Source organism: Serinus canaria, chromosome 5 (genome assembly GCF_022539315.1).
Source record: "Serinus canaria isolate serCan28SL12 chromosome 5, serCan2020, whole genome shotgun sequence".
Classification (NCBI taxonomy): domain Eukaryota; kingdom Metazoa; phylum Chordata; class Aves; order Passeriformes; family Fringillidae; genus Serinus; species Serinus canaria.
The window spans coordinates 29478109-29499263 of record NC_066319.1 but is presented as its reverse complement, the minus strand read 5'-3'; the positions used below and the strand labels follow the sequence as shown (position 1 = coordinate 29499263).

The window sequence follows — 21155 nt, the reverse complement described above, 5'->3', positions numbered from 1 at the left end:
ATTGAACAAAAATTTTACATTAAATATTTGCTGATGAGCTGTACCTTCCATTGAAGCCCCCAACAGTTGCAGTTGTCAGTGCTTTGAAAAGCAGAAAACATTTTACATACTTGCCTTCAGGCACAAGTACAGCAGGAAGTATGAAATTACTGTTCAGTGTGTTTGCTCTGTCTTCCACACAATGGTACACAATAGGTTTTCTTAGCTAAATTCAGCAAAAAGCTTCTCTGGTCAATCTCCATGAGTTTTGGTGAATGTAGACTAATTCATAATTTCACCTTGTCCTTCATATAAATGTGTATACATATAGTGAGTGTGTTTAGATGCACAAACATAGCTGATGGCATACATGCATTCTAACTTCTACCAGCAAAGAAGAGCCATCCCCTGTTTAGCTGCCCACTCACTCTGAAATCCAGAGAATATCCAAAATAAAGCCCACATACATATGAAGAAGATTAAGATCTAAGTTGGATGTTCTTGACCTTGCAAGCTGCGTGTCTGTGTGCTTTGGTATGGCTCAGATGTATCAGGGGATGAAAGACTCTAATCGATGAGCAGTCAGCTCAGAGAGGGAAGTTAGGCATATGTTTTTCAAACACGTTTAACCTATGGTGTTTCAATCAGATTAAGGCACACATACCATACTATCCTGCTTCATCTTTATAAAAAGAGGAGTTATCACTTGGGGACCTTCTAATTCCTTTGATAGGGTTTGGCTTCCAGTCTGGATGCACTCTACTATTGCTCAGGAGAGCAGTGTGTACCCTGCTGAGTCAAACCCATCCCATCCACTCCTGTTTCTCAGCTAAGGCATCAACCTAAAGTACTGCCACCCAGGCTGCTATGTTGATCCTAGACGTCCTGTTCTTCTGCTGCTCCATCTTTTGGCCACTGGATCTGGCCAAAGGGCTTAACCAAAATGTCTAAGAGGTACCTCTGTTGACCCTTTCCATCCAGGAAAGTGGATTTCCATCCAGGAAAGCAAATCCCTGATAAAGATTTGAGCATGCCAGCAACACCAGAGTGGAGCATGGCTTGTGGCAGACTAGAAGCCTCCTCTGTACAACTCCTCTTCAGGTGACACACAAGTATCCACCTTAGCCAGATGCTGGCCTTCTCTAGCAAAACAGCTTTGTAATGTCACTGGATGGTGAACTGGCTCTTCAGCAGGGCCTGATTGGAGTTAGGATGGTAATGATAATGATACTTTGGTTGACAAGTGTGATGACAAAGCACAGCTGTCCTTTGATCTTGCAATAAGGGCAGTGTGGCCCCCAGCAGTTTGCTTATGGTAGGGCTTTGTGCTGCATGACTGCTGAAAGTAGCACAAACATCTCCAAACAACAGCACAGGCTGCAGTTGTCCTGGCCACTGACCTCTGGGCATGCACCCAGCATGAAGCTTGTGGTGTTACACTGTCCCAGCAAGGCTGCTTGCAACCTTATGGCTGCTGACAAAGCCAGCAGTAAGCCTGGCCTTGACTGCTGTCATGTATGGTTCATTAAACCTTATTTCTCAGCTTTATCTTCCATTGCCCATCCTGTCCTTCCTCTCTGCCTCACTAGCTGCCTCCTGGCAAAGTCTTATTGCCTGTTAAGGCTATAGTGTTCATCTCTATTTCCTGTTTTGGATCTGGTGACTTAATCCTTGCCACTTGACAATTTTTTCTTGGCTGGGGCTTCACAGCATGGTTATCTCCAGCTCTGTGTTGTCACCTCCTTACGGCCACTCTCCCCATCCTCAGGAGTCCCTGTTCAGATCAGCTGTGTCCCCAATCTGGGCACCCCAATCCAGTTACACAGCTTTTACTGCCATCCCCTTCCCATGTCCCAGACCTCTGTCTCCCTCCTAGCTTGCCACTGTCTCACTAGACCAGCATTATTCTTGGCTTTTCTGGCATCTCTTCCTGAATGAGTTACCAACAGCTCGAACCACTGCAGTCAGGGTGGATTTCTGACCCCCTTTTTCTTCTCATGTCCCCCACTTTTCTCATTTCTCCCTGGAAGATAGATAACAAATGGGAGAAGCAGAGACATCTTTGACTTTGTCTTCTCCTCTTCCATATTTGCCTAGCCTTTATGTTTTGCTACCTTCTCTCTGCCCCCTGAGGTCTCCCTCCTGGACTGGTGCTAGTGTTTCACATCAGTCATCCTGCACCCAAGATGTTTTCTTCAGCTGATCTGCTAGAAAATACCCTTCTCCCCATGCCAGTCTGTCTCACTAGCCCTAGAAAACCCAGCAAATTAAATCAGCTGTGTATCTATTTCACATATTTATGAGTGAGATACTAATCCCTGCATAGTGAAAGGGTCATATGTACAAAAGGGGAAATGAGGACACCAGCATTAAAGGGAGAAGTGGGGGAAGGGAAGACCGAGACTGAAAGCAAGGGCAGGGCAGATGTCAAGGAGATGAGTTTACACTGTTGAAAAAAAATACAGAAAACTGAAACAAGAGCAGATCTGAGTATCATTGGCAAGCCATATTGATTGTTCTTTCCTTGCTAGTTCTATATTTAAAGCACTCTTTTCTGGTCCCTACACCAATGTCTTCAGAGCAGAGACCAAGTCCTCAGAAAAATATATAAAGAAGTCTAAAAAACAGGAGACACCCCTTTTCTCTGTGTCTTCTATGAAAAGAAACGTCTCTCCTTCCCTTTCAGGCCCAGCGGGAAAGCTGATCTGTCAGACTGATCCATTTGCCAAGACTGTCCTCCCAGGCCTCCTTGCCAATTGTCACTGAGCTAGCAGGAAAGCTCTTCCTGGCTTCCCCAGCACAGCTGATGCGCCACGAGGTCCCAGTGGGCAAAGGATTTGCACGTGATGGCGTGACCGTGACCTCGTGAAACAGCTCCGGTTCCCATCTGTTGTGTGCTGTTACCTTCCCAGGACACAAGAGCATGTGAAATGTCTGCTGGATACAGAAACCTCTCAGGTTGCAGCCATAATAAAATACCCCTCCTTAAAGCAATAGAGAGAGATTGTGTTTTTTATTGCCCTGTAAAGGATTCTGCAACAAGGGAGCTGGGGATTTGACTGTTGCATCCCGGTCATATTTTAACACAATACAGACAGCAGATGCTTCAAGAAGATTATGTTTCTTCATGTGCATTGAGTCTCCAGGGAGATTACACACTCAGGGTCAAGGGCTTTAAGGGGCTGGCTCTACGGCCCTGCAGGAGGATTTTTCTGTTTCCAGCAAAAAATATCTGAAAAGCACAGGGCATTCTGCCAAGCCTTCTATATGGAGTCAGCAGGAAATGCTGCTCCCAAGAGATATTTTACCTACAGCTCTGTCAGGGATAGCTTTAATTATAACAATAGCATTAGATCAAATATCCCCATTGCTGCTCCACCTTGCAGCCCAAGTATTGGGGCTGAGCCTGAGCAGAGGAGCAGCAGTTACTCATTGAACTGTTAAAAGGTTATTTCTGTGTGGGAAAACTGTCTGCTTCTGTAAAGGTGGGCAGAAATGGGCACTTTGTCACAGTATGGTGTTTTTGAAATGCAGATATCTTGGCCAAGGAAATCATTAGCTGGCCAGCTCAGAAGACCATGTAAGGGAGACAATTATGTCCAAAGATGCAATGAAAGCCCTCATGGGGTTCTCACTGTACACACTGACAAGACAGAGATGTTTTAATGAGGTTTTACAAAGAAGCTCTCTCCTACTACTCCAAATCCTGCATAACTGTTAATTTATCTGCTTTGTACATAAAAGGATTAAGTCTGAGGAAGCTCTACTAGAATAAGAAGTGACATGAGATTCAGCAATCCAAACCTTGACACCAGCCCCTCTAAAATCCAGTCCTGAAATATCTGTAGGTATCAGACCAACTCAATTGCAGATACAGGCACTCCATGGTGCAAGCTCATAGCCAGGGTGCTCAGTAGTCTCTGGGACCAGCCTGGCCCAGCACAGGCAGGTGGTACTCAGGCAGGTTCTGGCAGGTGCTGGAGCTGGTCACTCCCAACAAGGAGTGCCTGTGCAGCCCAGCTGCTTGCAAGACAAATGCAAACACCAGCACAGACATGGGCCTTCCTACAGTTGGTTCCTGAAAAAAAGGAAAAGGTAGTATCCTTAGTCTGGACTAATTTCTTTGTTATTCTGTGTCTCATACTTGCAGGCTCTGTGTAAAATGCTACAAAATCACAGAAGAAAAGTTTTATGCTCACTGAATGGTGAAATCATTAACATTGGATAAGAACCAAAGGAAACATGGACCTCACTTATTACTAAATCCTGCCTCAGACAAAGCTGCTTCAAATTTCCATGTTTTAGTAAGGAAAGGACATTAACCAAGGAAACCAGGATTTACCTCAAGTACTGAAATCTGCACAAGAGAAAGGAACTGGTTTTAGCAAGTGCCCTCCAAAACCTGCAGAGCCATATAGGGCATCAGTATGGCTTTGCAGTGCTGCTGGCCTAAAAGCATGAACTGCCCCACTATGCACCCCCTACCCTCATGCACAGAGGTTAATGGTGCGAGAAATGATAAATGTCAGGAAGTGCTTCTGAGGTGGAATGTGGATAATAAATTTCATTTTACCAAGTCATCAGTCTTCCCACCTTGGAGTACAAGAAGAAAGTCTTGCTCTTCTTGGATTCCCTCAATATCCACACTTTTGTGGTTGAATTGGTATCAGCAATTTCCTTTTTTCTTCAAGTTTTTTCTTCAAGGCAGAAGGACAAATGGAGGCACTTGTAAGCAGAGGAAATTAGCAGTGGGAAGGAAAGACTGTGAAAATTCCTGTCCATACCAACCATTTTTTAAAAAAATTTAATTTAAAATACAAATTTTGATATTATGTGTTTATTTCAACTGTTGACAGACTGCACGAAAAAAGCCAGTGTGTTACTCTAGGCATTTTTGGCAGATAGAAAGGCAAACTATCCAGTAAGGATCAGCAGCTAACCCACAGCAAAGCTTAATCTCCAGCCAAAAGCTTAATCTAACAGAAACTAAACATCTGCCCTTCTCGGGTATGCTGGGATGGAGAAAGAAGTCTTGTTTTCTGCATGGCTCCAGAGTTGTTCTTCATCTTCTGACTGTTTCCAGATGGCAAAGCAGGGCCTGGGCACTCTCTCTGTGCTTTAGATACAAGACTGTGGTGTAGGAAGGCAGAATTACAGCTACAAAACCTCAGAGCAAACCAAACATAGGTCTAGCACAATTAAAGGTATCCCTCTCTTGCCCTGTAAAACATTCTGCTCTTTCTGGATTTTCTCTCCCAGCGTCTCTTTTCATACACAGCAGATTGAAACCATTATCCCCGGCATAAGAGGGTGAATGCTGCTTTTTTTCCCCACTCTATCTCATTTCTGACCTCTGCTGCTTTTTACTATTCTAGTCCTGGTTTATAATTGGAAATTGAAAGCTCCAAGATTTTCTTCACATCTGACATTCACTCATCCTCCCAGCTTCTTTTTGTCCCAGTGAGATAAAAGGCAGAGAGAAAGAAACAATCAAAACTGTGTGTTTATGGTCCATGTTTTTAATACCCAAACCTCTGCTTCTGTTCTTAGCCTGATTTACTGTAACTTTATTCACTTCACTGACCTCCTTCTGAATCCTCACCAATGTAAGAAGGAAGTCAGGTGATATATTTAAATACTGACATATTTTAAACATAACACTGAGAGGTAAGAAAAACAAGTCATCTTGCTCATCTTTCCATTCCCCAGCTGTGATGACTTGTCTATATTCCTGATCTTATCATTCAAGCCTAGATATTTGAAAAGTGACCACAGATTTAGAGTGGCTCAAGTTTTACCAGTCTGGGACATTTCTCTCCTGATTCTCTTCAGATGGCTCCAGTTAGAAGTATGTCAGCTGTGCACCCCTGGGGAGGAAGGTATTTCAAGCTGGAATCCCTAAAATGAAGCCAGCTCAAATCAGAGGCTTTAAAAAATCATTAGGCCTTTGTGTTTGTCTTGAGAGTTCCCACTGTGACTCGGGGAAATATGCAGCTCCCAGTGGAAGCTGAATGAGAGCCAGCTGAATTTTGGTACCATATGGCTGTTGGGTCACACAGCCCAGGATACACTTGTCCCTACTGATGCCATGACAGCACAGCTGATGAAAGTCAGTGATGAATGCAGGATGTCTCCATCTTCTGTCAGCTCAGTGGCACCTTTCCTTATGGCACATTTTATTTTGCAAGGCTGAGAGTGTTCTCATTTCATACCCTTTCTGAACTCTTTAGTGTGAAAACTGAGGTCCAGGAAGATATTCCTTCAGTGGCTGAACTGGACTGGACTCTGATGCTTCATGCAGATTTATAAGCCTCTATCCTAAAGACCACTGAAACAAAAGTTCAGTTATTAGACATTTAATAGGACCCTGGCTCAGCAAAACAGCTAATCATGCATTCATCTTCTTTCTGTACTAATGTCCTATTTTACTTCAATTGAGTATAAGCTTAATTTGCTGCATAGTTAATTTCATACAATGTGCTGCAGTGATTTATTTAAAAAACAGCTACGGCTCTGTAAAATCAATTTGTCATGGGCATTCATTGCAGGGTGAGGATGATGGGATCTTAGATATAGCATTGTACCCAAACACTGAGTGACAAATGTGCTTTTGCTGGACAGTCTCTATAGTAATTGAGTTTGCGCTGCTGGAGTACTGGGGTAATATTTGCATATATTATTGAAGTGCCATACTTCAAGATAAAAAAATAATCACCACAGAATTAACCTGATCTCTTCTTCCCTCTGTGGTTAAATCTTCTTTAATTATCCACTAAGAGATACCTTCCATCTGTTCTCCAACACTGCTAAGACACAGGACACTGGGTCTCTGTTTTGATCTTGTTTGCTGAGTTCCTTGTAGGTGTGTGTGAACATGAGTAACATCCAATTGCAGGGCGTGAAGATGTCTCATTCTTTCACAGGCAAGCAGAAAACTGTCGAGCACAAATACTGTGGCAGTGGAGACATTCCTCTGCTTTCTCTGCCCAGGACTGGTGGTGTATTCTGTCTTCCAGACCACTTGGCCACCTTTGGAAACAGTTCAAAAGCATCTTCTAGGGGAAAATGGTGAGGATGTCTGGAGCAGTTTCCTTTGCAGTTCCAGCCATAGGGATCTCATTCATTGCTTTAAAAATAAATAGAATGAAAACCATGCAAAAGCCAAAGGCCCCAGACCGAAACAATTAAAGGAATGATATGTTCCAGGCTTTGTTTGCTTTCTGGTTTGTGTGTTTGTTGTTTGAAATAAGAGCTACTGGGTTGACATCAGCTTCTGGGTTACCAGAGCAATCAATCTGTAATATCACAAAGTGAAGACTCATTTTCCCCCATTTCTGGCAACTGCACAGAGATGAGTGTCTGAGACCTATTTTTCTTTCCTGGTGTCTGAGCAAAAAAGCTCATCTCTCAGTCAAGTCCACTGGTTCCTGTTTTCTCTTTTCTCCACTGAAGAACTCTACAGATGGAGTGAGGGCTGTACCTGAAAGCAGCAGATGTCCTACCCTAATTGCTAAAACCAGGCGCCATCAGTGCTAATTTCATGGTGTCTGACTCTGAGTGTGATGACAAGGGATACACAGTGCACTTTCACTACTGGTCACTGTGAAAAATCACTACTTTGATTTTTCTAGTCTAATTGCAGCTTCTCAATAGAGGCTGGATGCTGTGAAGAGTCACAATGCTCTAAAGGCCCCCACTGTGATATTTGTCACTTCTTTGTCTATCTCAGCATCTCAGGAAAAACTGCAGGAAAATCTGTATTGAGAGTGGCAAGACCTGGTGATTGCAGACATTACTACTGGGACAACCACAGCAACTTCAGTAAGCTGTGGTTGTCCCAGTAGTGGTTCAGTAAGAAGGTCAAGACAAGGCAGGAAAAAAAGGGTGCTGGTAAGGCACAGGGGAAAGGCAGGAGGATATCAGGTTTGTTTTATGTAGCGTAAATTTGGTTTAACATGTACAGGCAAAGATCTGCTCTGTAACAGCAACTTCACATAGACTATTATGGTGCTGCTGTATCAGTTCATGGCCTTCTCATCTAACAGAAACTTAACAGGGAAATATAAAAACTCCAAAAACTTGAATGACTCCTCCTGTCCCTTTAACCAGAAAAAGCTAAATGAAGTAGGAAGCTGATCTTGGTGGGTAATCTTCTTAGATGAGTACAGGCTAAAAGTGGAATAATCCCTGAAGTCTCTCAATTTGTTTGTTGTAGTTTGGGCAGAAAGCAAATGCAGATGAGTTTTTCAAAGCTGTAACATGCAGGTGGGGCTGCCCTTCTGCCTGCAATAGCAGTGAACGTGGCCAGTCTGCTTTTTTGTAAAAAGGGTAGGAGGTAACGATGCTCCCTTTCAAAAAAAAAAAAAGGAGCAACATTGCAAACATTGCTACTGAATATTTCTGAAGTAGCTTTGGAGGTTATGGATAATTCTGGATTCACAGCAGCATGTGTGAATAGGCAGAAAACAGAGAGATGCCTTCTGTCTATCCTGAGGAAAAAAATCTTCCTGGGTGTAAAGGTGTGTGGTCAGACAGGTCTGCACTAATACCTGAGAAGGATTCATTATTAATTGGGTTTAATCCTTCCTGAGCAGGAGGAAGAAGGTTAATTGCTTAGGGAGTAGCATTTATTCAGTCCACAAAGAGTTCAGATGGCTGAGGCACAGTGGGAAGAATAAGACAAAATGAAAAGATGGGCTACTTTTTCACATGTTTGTTGTTCTTGATTTATTATAGCAAATTGCTCAGCTTCTAGAAGCTGAGCAGCTTCTAGAAACAACAGAATGGTGGTTTCCTTTCCCCCACCCCATCCCTGGAGCAGATGCATCTGGCAAAATCTCAAGTTGAAGTAGCTTTGCTAAAGCTGTGCTGGTGTGGACAGCATGGAAAATAAAGTGTTTTCAACCAGGGTGCAGGCCTCCTTATGAGATCTTTCAATTCTTTCAATTTCTTTTTTTTTCTTTTTTTTTTTTTTTTTCAGGTGGGGAAACCTCAAAGGATTGGAAGTAAATCTTCAGCTCCTTTGGGGAGACAGACACAGACAGAAGAATTCATTGGAGGTTCCTTTGTGTATTGTTATTGAGCAACCTCTTGGGACCTTAATCCCAGGAAAGCATGTGCTGTTCTATAACTGTTTTGCAGTCTCCAGAGCTCACAGGTCATTTCTTTCTATTAAAGAATGTGGTAGGCATCAAGTAGGTAACTCCAAGGAATAAGAATATATTAGACTAATTAGACACTAGTCAGCAAGCATAAGGTGGGGAATTGCTCTGAATATCTGGATTACCCTTGTGAGTCAGAATTGTTGCTGTATTCTGCTGGAGTAGACTCTTTTGGGGAGACATTTTCACAGGAGTAAGGGAACACTGCTAATTTTAAGGAAAGAATTGATAGTTGGAAAATAGTAATGAACCTGAGGGTTGTAGTCAGTATCAGTGAGCTGACACTGTGTTAGCAATTATGTGAATCATCTGAAATGTTCCAGAATGAAAACTATTATCTGAAAATGCTCACAAAAGACTGTCTTGGGTTTGAGGAAGAAACTTTTCTGTGAAATCTGTTCCAGAAAGGAAACATTTTACCATTATCTTTTAAATTCTAGGGAATTGCAGATTATTAACTACTGAGTATTTATTTGGGTAAGAACTGATAAGAATTTCATCATGTGTCCTTCCAATCAGACTCTATCCATTTCTGCTTGCCCCTTAGACTGCTAATCACCATTCCCTTTTTAATTTTAATTGATGTGCTTGATGTTAGATCCTTTTGATTCTGTGAGATCTCGTTTGTTGTTACTGTTATACTTCTGCCTTTCTGTGACTCTTCCTCCAGTGTTGCCAGTTCAAATGACCTTCTTATGTTAATGTGGTGAAACTCAGTTCTTATAAAGTAATTATCTCAGCTTTATTTATCCTTTCTTATTTTAAGTTCCAGAAGCAGTGAAAGGCTTAGACTAGCATAGTTCTTTGCTGTATCATGCCTGACACATGAGTCTATTGGACTGGCACTACTTCCCCTGTTTGCAGACTAAATGGGGAAAACCAAAGCCAAGGTGGAAAAAGACACCCTGTTGTCAAGGGGCCTGACCAAGGTCACAGAGCAGAGCAGTTTGCAGAGTGTCCTGATTCCCTGGTGGCTACCAGTCAAACATATGGAAGCTGTGATGCTGCCTGCTGTGTTGCTGCTTGAGAACATTGACAGTGAGTAAGCATATGTGAACACATCTCTGGTTATCCTCTGAATCCTCTCCCTTGAGTTACACGGAGAAGATGATGCACAATTATTTGACAGCAGGTTTGAAGGTGTATCTGCATATCTGAGAAGCAGACTGGGGAAGGGGAACAGTCATGACACTTCTGAGAAATGAGATTCAAAGAACTTTCAGGAGAGAGGCACCTGGCTATATTGATTTTGCTAACAAATTTTCTGAAGTACTTGGCTGGTAAGATTTTCTTTCCTTGCTCAATGTTCCAAAACAGTTCTCTGGTTCAATACAGATATTTTGTTTGTGTAGAAAGTGAAGAGGAAGCCTGTTGGCCTGCAGGTGAAGGGAAAGCCCTCATGTGTTTGTGGGAGGAAAGAAAACTCATTAAGGCAATACTCCCCTTTCCTCTGCTGGGAAGGAAGGGCTTCTGTCACCCCTGTGCTGAGGAGGAAACTGTAGTTCATGACAAGTTATACTATGGTCATGTCCTTCTTTTTTCATTGAAACTAAACTGCAGCCACAGACATCTTTTCCCTTTCCTTAGACAGCTTTTCTCAGATGTGACTCACTGTTTTCAAGTCAACTTTAAAAGGCCGACTACACTAGGAGGAGCTCTTCCTCCATGCCATCTCTCCCTGTTCAGTTACCTCTTCACTAAAGCTCTGAGTTGCTTTTGTATGGGCTGCTTACTCCCTGCCCAGCTTCTTAAGTCCTCTGGACTTCTCTGAGCATGTAAGCTCCCTTCAAGGTATGAAAGAAGTGTGAGTTCCCTGACCATTTTTGACACTATGGTTGTTGGGCATTTTGAGATAGCTTCCTGCTGCTTCTGCTGTTCACTCTTTTGAAGGAGTGGCTGAAGTGTTCTGCAGTTTGCAGCTTCGCTGTGGCATTTGTTTTTCAGAATAGCCAAAAGCCCAGCCATGCAGTTCCCAGTGCTCAATTTCTCAGTTAGATGTCCAAGGTAGTTTGGTCCATTTTTTCTTCAGTTGGGTTATTTTTAGTACTGTAAAGATTATGCAGATAACTTCTATATAGTACTAAGTTCACTACTTTGTAGTATAACCTAGACGAGTTGGAAAGCACACCCCACAGACATTCATGCCAGTCATGTTTGATGACTGCTTCTCCCTGTTACATTCAGAAATTTGCTATATTGGGAACAGTGTGACCAGCAGGACTAGGGAAATGATTCTTCTCTAGTATTTGGCATTGGTGAAACCACATCTCTAGAACTGGGTCCAGTTCTGAGCCCCTCAATTCAGGAAGCACGGGAGATGTTCAGAGAAGGGCAACAAAGCTGGTGAAGGTTCTTGAGCTCAGTGAGGAGCAGCTGAGGGAGCTGGGGTTGTTTCGCGTGGCAAAAAGGAGGCTGGGGCCTTATCACTCCCCACAACCACCTGAAAAGAGGCTGTAGCCAGGTGGGGTGTGGCCTCTCTCCCAGGTAACCAACAGGATAGGAGGACATAGGGGACAGGTTTAGGTTGGATGTTAGGAGGAAATTCTTCACAGGAGGAGTGATTTGGCATTGGACTGGGCTGTCCAGGGAGGTGGTGGAGTCACTGTCCCTGCAGTTGTTTAAGGAAAGAGTAGATGTGGCACTCAGAGCCAGGGTGTGACAAGGTGGTGTTTGGTCATAGGTTGGACTCCATACCCCAGAGCTCTTTTCCATCCTAACTGATTCCGTGATTCACATTATGGGGCATTTCTCTCACAGCAGGAAGCAGACCAGGTGTCTGTGAGCCCTAAACATGAAGACAAGGACGTCATGTCAATATTCTTTACTAACAACTGACCGCGTGCATGGCACTCTCTATGCTGCAGACTCTCGGGTTTTGTAGACGCTTTTGTGCAGAGGACGGAAGGAATTCCTACGTTGCAGCACAAGAGCGCCGTGCAAGGCTCCCGTCTCCGGGGGCCCGCTCACGTTCACGGGCGGCAGGAACGCTGACGGCTCCCCGGGCCCTCAGTCTCCGCACAGGACAGCAGTCTCCGGCCTGAGCGGGCGCACACAGACACTGCCCGGGGCAGCGCTGCCGCCATCACAACCGCGCTCTCCCGGGAACTACTGCTCCCGGCGTGCCTCGCGCGCAGCCAACCGCGAGCGCAGGCCCTGCCCGCCGGGCCCGTCCCCTGGCGCCCGCCTCGGGACGCCTTTGAAAAGTTGCCGGGAGCGCGGTTCCGCTCCCGCGGTGGGGCTGGCCCGGCCTGGCCCGCCTCAGCTCGGCTCGGCCGAGAGCCCCGGGCTGGGGCGGCTTTGCGGCGGGACACCCCCAGCCGCAGGGTGAGGCTGGTTTGCGGCGGGAGCGGGTTTTGTGGTGCCCGCGGTTTTCGCTGCCGGGGGCCAAGGGGGCCGGGCTGGGTCTCCGGCTGCAGGCGCATCCACGTAGCCAGGCTGATGCGGCGGAGGGAGCCTGGAACTTTGGGGTTCCTTCCTGTGTAAGGAGAATTTTGTAGGTGGGGCAATAAAGTTTCCGCCTTGCAAAGATGTGGAGGCCTGTGCACCTGCAAACTTGTAGCAGTTTTGTGTTATGGCAAGCATTTGCGATATTACTATGTTATAAAAACCTTTGTTTTACCCTTATGAGTTAATAACAGGAATGTTGTCTAAATAATACGTGTGAAACAGCGACATGGTCAATCATACATATGTGTGTGCTTTGGATTGTAGTGGGCTGGACAGCATTTTGTGCAGTAGAATTCCATGTCGGTGGGACACCAAAGTGAGTGTTGTATTCCAGCAGTGTATATTCTAGGTTGAATGCTTACTGAAATTGCTCTACAATTAATATTCAGACATCTTATTTCTTGCCAGTGCAGTATAGCATGAAGAGTTCTTGTTCAGCTCATGACCATGTAATTTCTAGCTTTCTTATGTCCCAGAAACATCTGTCCTATAGACATTGCTGTTCTTACTGGTATGTTCTCATACACGGTCAAAAATGAGATGTAATTTAACAAAACTGTATTCAGACTCATAGTATAATTTAATGTGACACCGACTTATATGGGAAATCTCTATCACATTACATCATGTATTCTTTAGCAGGGAGTTAGTGGAATTGTCCACACAGTATCATCTTTCAAACATTTTTTTGTCTGCCCTGTAGACTGGGAAGCATGGCTGCTAAGAAGCTAAGAAGAGCACAGTTGTCTCAGGAAATGTGTGAAAGGCTGAGTCGCTATCAGATCACCACCTGTCAGGTGAAAGAGTTATTTTGTTTGTGGGTGGGTGGGTTTTTTGTGGATTGGTGGTGGTGTTTTTGGGTGTGGGTTTGTTTTTTGTAGGTTGGTGGTTTTTTTCTTTTTTTTTTTTTTTTTTTTTTTTTTTTTTTGTGTGTGTGTGACTGTGTTGTTTTAATGCATGTTGCGTTCACTTTTTGGGAGTTTAATTTAACAGGGAGCTTTACTTTTTACAAAGTAGGGAGCATTTTAGACTCGACCTGGCCTGCTGCCTTGTAAAAATAGAGCTTTAAAATCATGGATGCCTAACTAAAACATTTAAACTTTTATGTATTTACTGTCCCTGTGTAGTAGGGAAGTCACTGAAGCAGCTCTGAAGAGAAGGCCCTTGGGGTCCTGGTGGACAACAAACTGTCCCTGAGCCAGCAATGTGCCCTGGTGGCAACGAAGGACAATGGCATCCTGGGCTGCATTAGGAAGAGCATGGCCAGCAGGTCCAGGGAGGTGATCCTGCCCTCCACTCAGCCCTGATGAGCCTCACCTGGAGTGCTGTGTCCAGTTCTGGGCTCCTCAGGACAAGAGAGACATGGAGCTCCTGGAGCTGGACCTGCAAAGGGGTTTGAAGATGAAGAGGGGATTGAAACATCTCTTCTACAAGGAAAGGCTGAGGGAGCTGGGCCTGTTCAGCCTCCAGAAGAGATGACTGAGAGAGGACCTCAGCAATGTGTTAAAGTATCTGAAGGGAGATTCGCTAAACCTGTGGAATATGTACTAATTTTGGACAGATTGCATCAGTTTAGTCCCCAGCCTGGATTTCTAGGTTGAGCTCTCTAAATTGCTTGTATTCTTCCAGGACTTCCTGTGTCTTTCCCTCTTGGAGCTCATGAAAGTGACAGGACAGAGCTACTATGAGGTGCAGAAGCTTCTTTGTAAAGTCAGCCGAGCCTGTGCTCCCAAGATGCAGACAGTGAGTGTGCTTGTGTTGATACTGCTTTGGATACAATATCTGGTAAAAAGCTAAACATTGTCGCTCATCTTTTTAGCTGGGAGGCTTGTCTCAGTTTTACTGCACAATGACATAATGTTTTCATTTTTAAATGTAGGTCTTTGATGCACTTTAGGTTGATACAGTTACATTTATTAGGTATTATAGCCCCATGAGACTGTTCAGGCTTGCAGCAGCAGTTCTGAGTGCAGTAGGGAAATAAGTCATACTCTCTGCCAATCCAGCATGTAAAAATTGCTTATAGCATGTATCCTGCAGCTAAGAAATTTTTTTTTTTACTGCAAGCAAAGAATAAGAATTTTGGTATAAATTTGGTTTAGATATAAAAGTGGTGCCAAGAATTGAAGGGATCCTGAAAATAATTTCTGAAGGACTTTTTCCACCCATGTAAATGAGTTGTGGTGTGCCTAAGGCTGCAGTAGCCTAACTGGGGAGGGTGAAAGAAGGAAATATGTTGGCTGCAATGCAGTGGCAGCATTTTCTTTTCTTTTTAGAATTAATATGAAAAGATGTCTTTTAGAACAGAGAGGATATAGACATTTCTGACCTCAGTCAATGCAGACTCTTTTTTATTCCTTAAAAAAGTAATCCATATCCAAATGTGTAATTGGCATAGTAATTATAGGAATAATTCTGTGAGACTTTAAATTCACTAATATGTTGCAATAAAATTATTAATAGAAGAATTAGTATAACTTTTGCTGCATGTATTTGAAGCTAGCAAATTGGAAATGAACATTGATCAGGGAATTTTACAGGTTGCAAACAAACCTTGTTGAATAGGAGCAGAGACAACTTTTGTTGCATCATGATTAAGGGCTTATTATTTAGTATTGTGGTAAGGGAGAGAAAAAATACTTAAATTTACTCTGTGAGCTATAAATGGAATATAAATACAAGGAAGGGTGATGAGCTAAGGGCAGACTATAGCTGAATATAATAGTACTTCTCTCATGCACTCATAACACTCTCTCAAGTGTTAAGTCATATCAGGTTGTTGAAAGCAAAAACAATTTTCCTGTTTCCATTAAAAACAGAATTTTCTGATATGCTTGTTTTCTTTTGCTGTCTTCTCTCCTTTTGTAGGCTTATGAAATGAAACTAAGGAAGTCTGTCAATCCTTCTTCAGCCTTTTTATCCACCACGCTTCATAGTTTGGATAGAGTCCTGCATGGTGGAGTGCCTTGTGGATCCCTCACAGAGGTAGCTTGTTTAATATATTTTACTTTAGTTGAGCATTCTGCCTTGAAGTCAAAAGTCACAGATAGGTTGGATTGTCTTGTGTTCAGGTGCTTCAAACACAAGATACACAAAAACGTGTGGATGAGAACAGGCCTTGCCAAGTGTTTTTCTTTGTCTTCTGTGGCAAATGTCACACTAGAGGAATAAAAATGAGAAGTTACGAAAATCTTACTTTGAAGAAAATACCTTTTTTATGCATCCTGTTATCAAGCTAGATTGATTTTTATTTCTGATAGAAATGACTTACAAAATCTAACAGTGATTTAAAACATACTAGAGTTTAAGCAACACTAAGTTGAAACTAAACAGTTTCTGCTCTAGAATCTCTTATATAATGAGGGTTTTTAAAGGTTAGTTTGTAAAGATTCTGAGTATTTCTTTTTGTAGACAATGGAATATGCACCATGCATGGAATATGCATGCACCATAAAAATGCTTAAGAATGCATCCATGAACTTAAATTGATCTGTCAGAATTAATATTTTCTTCATATCTAGGCCTAGCTATAAGAAATTTAGGTTAGAAGAACTTAAGAACTGGTATACTGCAAGTCTTTAAATTCTGGGAGAAACAACTTGCTGAATTCTGTTTCTTTGAAGAAGAGCTGTTCCTATATAGTAGGAAGTATATGTAGTCACAATACATGTAATACTGAGATTGTAAATGTGCTGCTATTGAGCATAGTGCCTTCAGCAGGAGATGAGCTTTTGGTTCCTAAAGATTTTTCTTTCATCAGCAAATTAGTGGCTGGACTTCGTCTTTTCTTCTGGATTATGGTTCATGTGGTCAGCTAATGAAATAGCACAGTCTGTGTTTGAAAAGAAATGATGCTTGCTTGCAGCTATGATCTAGCTTCCCAGGAGTTCTGAGTGGTCCACTACCCATTCCTCACTGGAGTCAGGGAATGGCTGTTCACGTGCTTACATTGTTTAAACTTCTGAATTGTGCTTTAGTTGAAATGCAGAGCCACTGCTGCAGAGGCAGGAGCAAGAAATAGGATAGAAATGGGTCTTTTCCATGATAGGATTATTTGTATTTGAGCTTGTGAGTGGCTTGGGAGTGGTGCCTAAGTATTTGGAATATTGAATATGGGGTTTTTTTTTCTGCTGAAAAAAAAAACAAGTGATGTGAAGAACAAGTGGATGTGATCTTTTTGGGTCCTGAGAGCCACATGGTTAATTTATGAGCCTGCAAATAACAGTGTCATAAATGTTTGTCTTTGTTCTTTATCCTAAATGGGGCTGTCATTCAGCAATCAGTGCAGTCTGGCTGAGGGTTCTGGCCTGAAGACCATGTAGAATGGTTCTAGAGCAGTAATAGAACTCAGGCTTGCTGATTGCCATGTTCTTGGCATTGCTCCAAAGGGAGATCTGGGAAAAGCAGTGGTTAACATGCTGGGAGTTTAGCTGACCTTTAAGTTTTATGTTGGTTTTGTTGTGTTTTAAATTTAATTTCAAAGTAAGCTCTGCAAGCAGTTGATCTCAAAGTTGGATGCCAAATACAATTTTCCTGAGATGATATAAAATAATGCTCTAGAGGAAGTTAATGTAGGTGCTTGATTTTCCAGAGCTATATATTTTGTACACTTCTTAGCCTGGTTAATTGTCACACTACTCAGGTTGAATATTCCTCCTCAGTGTTTTCTTAGAATATTTAGCCTTTATAAGTTAATTTTTGATAAACTGTATTTTAAAAATAGTCATAGTCCCTATGTATCCTTGTACTTAAAGTTAGTTAGGGAGGAATGAGTGTATTCAAAGATAGGCCAGACATTTATCTGAATGTAAATGAAAAGCACAGCACTAGGAAAGACAATATTGCACTTCTAAGTTTTCTTCTGGAAAAAAGCTCCTGAATGTGATTTTTGTATTCAATGATATTTTGGTTAAAAATGAAAGGACCTGCCTGATGTAGTTCTCTACAGTGGGAGATCTCACCATGGTAGAGAGACATTGACATCTGTACAAGACATGTAGTGGATGAGACCAGAACTGCAAGCCCTTCCACCTGCACCTTGAGCTTGGTTAGTGAATGATACATAACTATTTAGTCAGAAATAATACAGAGATAACTAGGTAGGATCCAGAAATATGATGCATAGCTCAAAAGATTAGATGTGTCCACGAAAAAATAAAATAGTGTATTGCTTTTTATTTGCCTTCTAGGTATTAAGTGTGGAAAGCAGTTAGGGCACCTATTAGGGGTCTTTCAGGAAACAAAAAGGCAGATAACCATTAAGCATACAGAAACTGATCTTCTTTTCTTTTAAAGCCTGGTTCTAGGGATTTTAAAAAGCTTCTTTCAAGAGTTTTGAGATCTAAAGTAGTTTAAAAGGTTGGCAGCACTGAGTGTTCACCAGGATTGCTAGGTGAAATTTTAGTAGAAAGCTATCAATTTACTGCTGCAGCTGGTTTGATGCTGTGCTTCTGCTGCTTTTATGCTCTACTGCAGCTTGTGAACACTTTCAGGTTTGTTTTTTTTATTTTTGGATTTGAGTGATTTTAGGATTCAACAATTTTAATTTGCTTTTTTACAATTCACTGGAGTGTGACTGACAAGTAGATTGTCTTTTGGCATTTTTGAATTAGACAAATATTTTAATTCTGACAGAAGTTCTCTTCAAAAGTATGCTGAATGCAGCATTTAATTCCTGACTGCTAGGGCTAAATAATTGTCTTTCTGTTACTTTTCTCAGCAGTGAGGGTGGCTGGAAACTTGGAATTTGAGTACCTGATCAGAGGGATTAAGACTTGTGGTGGTATCTTTTTATGGCCAAATCTCCTTTCTTTTTGAGTGCCAGATGGATTTGATTTGCTTTACACTGTCTCAGACCATTTTTTTTTTCCAAGCCACTATTAGCTTTTATATTGGAGACTAAATCATAGCTGAAATTCTGTGGTCAGAGCTTTTGTCCAAGTTTTATGAGGAAGAATTAAAATAGTTCCTTTTTTGAATATTGATGAGTTTAATCTTCTGTTAGATGAAGAATTAGCTCCTTGTGTTTTCATTCAAACTGTACAGATGTGCCAGAGAAAATAGTGTATAATTTATTTAAAAATAATTTATCTCTGCCTAATAAAATGTTTTAAAGAACTGTTTTGGTCTTCTTGTTTCTATCTGGATGATTTTTTTTTCGGAGCAAATTTAGAGTAAAATAAACCAAACAAGTTTTTCCAGACATATAATTTAAATTTATTAGAGGTATTTCAAGTAGGATTCTGTTGTTCTAAACACTTGCTGAACCAGTGGTAACTACAATAAAATGTTGTAGTTTTGTAAAATCCTTCTCTGTGGATTATTTAAAAGCCTGTGTTAAGGCCCTTTAAAGGAATGCAGATTAAACATGAAGTATGGTTGTTTTTGGGAACAAATGCTTTCTTATTCCATTGGCTTGCTGCCTTGTACTGCAAGGTTCCCTCATTTTCTCGGATATGATGCTCATATCCTCAGATGGTTTTATAGTATCATCACTGTTGTCCAAACATTTTAATTTCACAAACTGGATTGATGCCCTCCCCTCATTCATTTGGAGTCCTCTTTTTAACAAGGAACAACTGGTGAGATTCATTGGCAAGCACAGTCTAAGGAATGTGTATTGCCTCTGTACTTTTTATATATGCTTTGGGTTCACATTAAATTGTGGCAGATATTGCTGATATGATAGCTTGTAATTTAAGTATACTGGCTGGGGAACGGATAATTGCATAAATTACTGATTCCTGATCTGTAATTCACCAAATGCAGTGTGGGCTTCTAAACAAAAATGATTTATTGCTTCTCTTGCATTACAGCTTTAAGTAGATTGATCGATATAGCTTGACTTTCAGGCCTTGTTAAAAGACAAAGGTGATTAAAGGGATTTTAACCAACTGTTAACTGTAGCTATTGTGATCCTTCAGTGTTACCCTGTAAATTTTCTGTGCTTCAAGTCATGCTGCTACTGCTTAAAACAAAACCACAGCAATACTGTAATATCTTTAGGTGAAAGTATTTGTGCTTGAAACCAAACTGTCGTGCATATAATCTCAAAAATCAGTTTGATTTTGAGTGTCTGTCTATTGTAAAGGTTTTAAATTTAAAAGTACATGTAAAGTTTTTTAATTTAAAACAATAGCTCTGGTTTTAGGCCTTTTTTCTGGCAGTACTAGGTGTTTTGAAACAGCATGCTTTGTTTTACAGTTCAGCTTACCTGGAGAGGCTTGCTTTTACGCCTTGCATTATTAGTTTGTTGCTACTAGCATAAGAACGAACCCATCACTGTTTTCACTGCCTAGAGTCACTTTATTTTTGATGGTTTTTGGCCCTCCTAGTATTTATGATTTCATCATCTCCCTTCCCAGAAGCAGTGACAATGTGATATTGTATTCAAAGACTCCCTGTAGTAGTAATGAACTTTCTATTATCTGAACACAGAGCCCAGCATTCAAACACAATCTCTGGAAGATCTGCAGTTGATAAAGAACAGCAGACTGCCATCTCTAGTAGAAAAATACTGCTCTCAGAAACTGGTGATCTCATCAAACAATGTCTTCCTTGGATCTTTTTTCTCTTCAAAATTATACTGGAACCTTTTCATACAAGCTGAGCATGCTCTTTTTGAATGCTGCTTCACCACAGGGGCTTTCAGTGGGCACAGGTGGAAGCTTTGTGGATCTGGTCTAGATCATTGAATGGTGTTGGTGTTGAAATATGGTAATAGGGAGTTAACATCAATGGAAAAACACACTGCGTAGTGCAGAGTGTAGTCTCTGGGGCAGATAAAATCTGTCTTATGTATATATGTGGTTCATATTGAACATTCATTCTTTATAGGAAATAAGCAGTTACCCTTGTGATTTCTAGGAGAGACCTGGTTTTACCAAGGTAATGATGATTTTTAAGGAGGTGTTTATGTCTGTGAACTCAATAGCTCTGGACTTAGTATTCAGCTCTAAAAGCCATTGATGACATGTGAATGTCAACTGTGAACTTTTAATTCTGCTCTGTTTTACAAGGTAGCACAGGGACAGATGGAAGAGAGCTAGGTGTCTCTAGGGAAGATCTTGTGAGGTGAGGGGGAGAGTAGGGGACCTCAAATTTGAAAGGTAAGTATATTCTTCTGTCAAAGAAAGTATAAGCATAATGCTCTGTCTGAAAAGCTTTTTTATTCTTCAGGGAATGAATTTATCTGCAAGGTACAGATCCAAGAGTAACTGCAAATTGTTCTTTGTGGGCTATGCTCTGTCTTTTCATGGCTCTTGTCTCCTTTGGTAACTGAAAGAGCAGAACTGGGGGAGCACTGGCTGATGGGACTTAGATAAAAGTAGAACTATGGTGAAATGAATGTTATATTCCTAATCTTTTTCCTTCCAGATAACTAGCCCACCAGGTTGTGGCAAAACTCAATTTTGTATCATGTTAAGTGTTCTGGCTACGCTGCCTGTAAGCATGGGAGGACTAGATGGGGCTGTTATATACATTGACACAGAATCTGCATTCAGTGCTGAAAGGTAAGATGCAAAATTCTAAAATACACAGGACTTCTTAGCACACCTTGGAACTTTC

General features: G+C 41.7%; 1 protein-coding gene across 4 annotated transcripts in view; it reads left to right on the top strand.

Moving 5' to 3' along the window:
- Positions 1-12307: 12307 nt before the first annotated feature.
- RAD51B (RAD51 paralog B) overlaps positions 12308-21155 on the top strand; it is a 390159-nt gene continuing 381311 nt past the window's right edge. For 2 of the 4 annotated variants that reach the window (XM_030240691.2, XM_030240693.2), the window contains exons 1-5: positions 12471-12619; positions 13291-13384; positions 14217-14330; positions 15456-15572; positions 20964-21100. In XM_030240691.2, coding sequence (XP_030096551.1) covers positions 12579-12619; positions 13291-13384; positions 14217-14330; positions 15456-15572; positions 20964-21100 — 503 coding nt within the window. In that variant the 5' untranslated portion in view covers positions 12471-12578. The other 2 variants (XM_009101983.4, XM_018907532.3) reach the window with 2 other exon arrangements.